The sequence below is a fragment of the Macrobrachium nipponense genome, chromosome 18, assembly GCF_015104395.2.
Source record: "Macrobrachium nipponense isolate FS-2020 chromosome 18, ASM1510439v2, whole genome shotgun sequence".
Classification (NCBI taxonomy): domain Eukaryota; kingdom Metazoa; phylum Arthropoda; class Malacostraca; order Decapoda; family Palaemonidae; genus Macrobrachium; species Macrobrachium nipponense.
In genome coordinates this window covers 25,102,712-25,107,968 of record NC_087211.1, presented here as the reverse complement: position 1 = coordinate 25,107,968, position 5,257 = coordinate 25,102,712, and the positions used below count along the sequence as shown (strand labels likewise).

The window sequence follows — 5,257 nt, the reverse complement described above, 5'->3', positions numbered from 1 at the left end:
AGGAACATTCTGTGCAAATTTTTTGTAATTCATGGTTAAATTGTTAAAGAAGCATGGTTAAACTTTTTTAGCAATCTGCTGAAATGTTTTGAGTACTAGTATTAAATTAAAAATTGGTTTCCTTGATTCAAGTTTTGGATGCTCAGACCTCCATGGTGATGGTAGAGTTCATGAAGTGACAGGACCAGAAAATCCAAGTGGATTTGGCTTTGAACTAACAATGCGCCTCAAAAGAGAACCAGAAGAAAAAAGTCCACCCACTTGGCCAGCAGCAATTATGCAAGCCCTTGCAAAATATGTTTTTCAGTCTGGTATGTGTTAGTAATTATACTTTTTTGTTTGTGAAGGACGAATACTGTAAGTTTTAATACAAAATATACATACTTATTTATCTTATATGGTATGATACTTTAGTATTAATTTGAATCAACAACTGCTACACTAGACACTAGATATCTTATTTTTACCAAACAGAATCTACATTATGTGTGGGTGACCATGTTTCCTGGCACTGCCCTCTGGACAATAGTGAATCACGTGTCCAGCATATGTTAATGGGTGAGGACCCTGAATTGGGTAATGTGGAAACACCCAATGGACCTGTTCAATTTGTACAGATTGTTGGAGTAACAACAGAAGAATTGAGAGCAGCTCAACATTGGAATGGGCTAGGGGTCATAGATATCATCAAGAGAATGCCTGGGTGAGTATATATTTTGTATGATTCCTCAGGTGGCATTAGTAGTAGTAGTAGTTGTAGTAGCTGCTGTAGTGGAAATGGAACTGTAGTGGGAATAAATTTGTAAGACCACTGAGCTAACATTATTACCTGTGAAAGGGCGGTTAAGAATTTCAACTCAATACTATGGTTACACCATTTCTCAATAACTCAGTAGGGCTGACCCAGTGGATTTGCTCTTAATAGATCCATACAATAATAATTTAATAATTTGAAAATATTTAGGATACTCAAAAAATTTCATTCGAGTTTTATTTCCAAAAATTGATGTACTTGGACTAAATGAGGAGTAAGAATTTTGATTTTGTGTGCATAAAGAGAGTAGAAATTGTATTCAAATAAATTCAACAATTGGACATATATCAAAGTTTATCTTTGTCTTGTTTCTGTAGGTAAACAGCTATAGTATAGTACAGGTTAAGTTTAGTTACTTTTGTATTTTTTATTTCTTGGTAAATTATTTTTTACTTTTGAATGCAGACTTTTTTTTTTTTAACAATGGTAGAGGTGATACTGCATCATTACACCACATTCAAGTTCTTCCTTATTGTACTTCAAGACTTTGACAAGTATTTTCTTTAACATACTGATATTACAGTCTTTTGATATTGTAGATTTGTTGACCCAAGCTGTACCCTGATTAAAATTCCTTTAACAGATAATCAGTAGATTAGGCAAGCAACCATTGTATGTAACTTAGGAAGATTAATTCTTTGATATTTGTGAAGTTTTTTTAGCTATACTGGACAGTTCATTATTATTATGTGTTAAGATAATTCATGAAATTTATCATTTGAGGTGAAAAAGACCATCTTAAAATGTGTTCTTGGGCTTTCAGGCTTTCTCCTTTGATCATTCTAAGAACTAACATGTTAGGAACCCTCAGTTCCTCCCACACTAACATTATACATACAGTATATGCATTTTCTGAGTATTTCAATTTTTGGTAGACATTTGAAGATATTTTTCAGAATTCCTTTATTTTGTTTAGTTTTTGAATGTTATGTCATGCTGTATTCTTTCACAGCGCAGGAGGGCCATGGATGGTTACTGATATGCGTAGAGGCGAAAGTATTTATGAATTAGAACCCTCTGTTGCTGAAGAGATTGAATCTGGCATAGAAAGTGAAGGTTCCAATTTATCTGGCGTATCTGCAAGAATTGCCTGGGCTGAAGGAGAACATGAGACAGTAAGTTTTGTTTCTGTAGCACAGCTGCTGTGAAATGCTTTACTGATAGGTCTTTTGCTATGATAGTTTTAGTATACAATAAAAAAATTAAACATAATGCTCAGCTGATATATATAAATTGAAATGTCTTTACTCTTGATAGAGATAAACTGATGTAAAGTAGCCATGTTAAATATTTTGTATTTTCCTTTTATAGTTTGCTTGGCAAAAGACCATTGGCCTAAAACTAAGATGAGGAAAATTTTTTGGTAAGTTCTAAATTTATAGTAATTCAAGCTTTAAAGCTTATTTTTGATGTTTGAAGATGATGATAAAGGTAGTATCCTGCAGGTACAGTATTGAATTTTGAAGTGAGACTTTCGGTACATGTTTGGGCATGACTATTTTTTTTATATGATTATCCCCTAAATACTTGGTGCTCAGAGCTATGCCATTTAAATTTTATTCTGATTCTGGGTAAATTTAAGTTATGAGAATTGGAGTGTAATATTTTTTTCTTTTACCATAATTATCTCGAATTTTGGGTTTGAGAGATTTCGAGCCTTATGTAATGTGAGAGTATTTAGAGTAATGAATTTGTGGGTAACAATGAGAAAATTAAAATTTCCACAAAGGACATTAATAAAACCCAAGTGTATGTTGCAAATAGTTTGGACATTTCAGTCCCTTTCCAGCAGCAATAGATGTGAGGTTTGTTTTGTGTGTGTATTTCTGTTAACCCTTTAACGCCGAAGGGGTATAATAAAAATCGTATCCCGTATGCCGGCAGGGTCTGGGAGTGAGCGCCGAAGCGGAAAATAAAAATGTTTTTTCAGAAAAATCACATCACGCTTAGTTTTCAAGATTAAGAGTTCATTTTTTTGGCTCCTTTTTTTTGTCATTGCGTGAAGTTTAGTATGCAATCATCAGCAATTAAAAAAATATCATTATTATATATAAATAATGGGAGGGATATGATAGCGCGAAAACAAAATTTACATATATAATTGTATTTCAAATCGCGCTGTGAGCAAAAGGTTTAAAGCTAACGAGTTAATTTTTTTCCGTTGTATTGTACATAAATTGTGATTCATTTTGGTATATAACACATGTAAAAACCAATAAAAAGGCAACACAGAGAAAATATTATCACAAAATGATGCATGAATTCGTAACGCACGGACGTTAAAAAAAAAAAAGCTGTTTTCAAAAATTCACCATTAATCGAAATATTGTGCTAGAGACTTGCCGTTTGTTGCAAAATGATTGAACATTACTAGACTGTAAGTGTTGTAGCTTACAATTACAGTTTTCAAACATTTCGGTCAAGTTAAAGTTGACCGAAGGACAAATTTTTCTATTTATCGTTGTTTATATGAAAATATTTCAAAACTGATAAAAGCTACAACCATAGGTTGTTTTTGTTGTATTCTACATGAAATTGCGCACATTTTCATATATAAAACTTTATGTAACGGGCTAATTTAAAATGGTTGCAAACATTACGACAATCGGACGAAAACGTTTATGATTTTTTTCGGAGAGTTACCCGCGCGGGACGTGAGGAAAAAATTTTTTTTTCATAAATTTCACCCATAATTGAAATATTGTGCTAGAGACTTCCAATTGTTGCAAAATGAAGGTAAATGATTGAATATTACTAGAATATAAGAGTTTTAGCTTACAATTGCGTTTTTTCGACCATTTTGGTAGAGTCAAGTTGACTGAAGGTTGAAATTTTTTTTTGGCACTTATCGTATTTATATGAAAATATTTCAAAAGTGATAAAAGCTACAACCATGAGTTGTTTTTTGTTTTATTCTACATGAAATTGCACACATTTTCATATATAATACTCCATGTAACGGCTAATTTAAAATGGTGCAAAAATTATGTCAGTGACAAAATAATTTCTGAGTGCGCGCCTGCATAACGATTGTAAACAAAACAAAGCCTTGATTCGTGAGCTCCCAGCATTCCCCAAGGCGTGTGATTCAAAAGTTTTCGCCTAGTAGGCCTATAACTATTTTTCCGCGAATTTTTAAACAAACTTTTTTATATCGACGTACCATATGTCCAATCGTCACCCAACAGACAATTTATATCGATGTTTAATACGTCCAATTGACGTTAAAGGGTTAATGTTTTTGCATGGCTTTTGACAAGTTTTGTCTGGAAGTAGTCCTGGCAAAACAAACCGATCTCTGGTTCCTCTTGAACAATCCAAAAAGTAGTTGAGCCAGTGGTGGAGAGAGGAAACGTGAGAACCAGGATATACCTTGTTCCACATAATGGTCTACCTTAAGTCCTCTGGGGCATCTAAGGGAATTGTGGCCTAGCCTTTTAGGGTTGGTCATGCCTTCTGTATGCAATGTTAGTGTGTTCAGGATTTATGTTGATACAATGCACTTAGAATATTAGTTAAAAATATATGAAGCAGAAACCCACTTGTGGCTATAAGAAAAATGGAACAGCATGTTTTTATTTTTAAGATTTGTAGCAATTGCTGTTTTCAGTATAAAAAAAAAGTAAGCAAGGTCCATCTTATTTTGTTTAACGTTTCATTTCGTATGCTTTCCTAAAGAACATTTTTTTTTTATAAATTGGGGTCAAAAGTAGAAATAGATATAGTAATCGTTCGCTTAACCCTTAAACGCCGAAGCGGTATTTTAAAAATCGTCTCCCGTATGCTGGCGGCGTTCGCGAGTGAGCGCCAAAGCGGAAAAAATGTTTTTTTAAAAAAATCACATCGTGCTTAGTTTTCAAGATTAAGAGTTCATTTTTGGCTCCTTTTTATGTCATTGCCCGAAGTTTAGCATGCAACCATCAGAAATGAAAAAAAATATCATTATCATATATAAATATTGGGATATATGACAGTGCAGAAAAAAATTTCATATATAATTGTATACAAATCGCGCTGTGAGCAAAACGGTTAAAGCTAATGAGTTAATTTTTTTTTGTATTGTACACTAAATTGCAATCATTTTGGTATATAACACATTGTAAAACAATCAAGGCAACACACAGAAAATATTATCACAAAATGATGCGTGAATTCGTAACGCTTGTGGACGGTAAAAAAAAAAGCTATTTTCAAAAGTCACCATATCAATCAAAAAAAATACTGTGATAGACTTCCCATTTGTTGCAAATGAAGGTAATTGATTGAATATTACTAGACTGTAAAAGTTGTAGCTTACAGTTGCAGTTTTTGACCATTTTGGTCAAGTTAAAGTTGACCAAAGGACAAACTTTTTCTATTTATAGTTATTTATATGAAAATATTTCAAAACTGATAAAAGCTACAACCATGGGTTGTTTTTTGTTGTATTCTACATGAAATTGC

The 5,257-nt window shown here is 32.8% G+C and overlaps 1 protein-coding gene across 1 annotated transcript in view; it reads left to right on the top strand.

The window, feature by feature from the left end:
- Nucleotides 1-2,252, top strand: part of LOC135196931 (suppressor of fused homolog) — a 21,880-nt gene extending 19,628 nt beyond the window's left edge. The window contains exons 3-6 of the mRNA XM_064223770.1: nucleotides 133-311; nucleotides 475-703; nucleotides 1,767-1,929; nucleotides 2,126-2,252. Of these exons, the coding sequence (XP_064079840.1) occupies nucleotides 133-311; nucleotides 475-703; nucleotides 1,767-1,929; nucleotides 2,126-2,164 (610 nt within the window). The 3' untranslated portion in view covers nucleotides 2,165-2,252. The remainder of the gene's footprint in view (nucleotides 1-132; nucleotides 312-474; nucleotides 704-1,766; nucleotides 1,930-2,125) is intronic.
- Nucleotides 2,253-5,257: the final 3,005 nt, after the last annotated feature.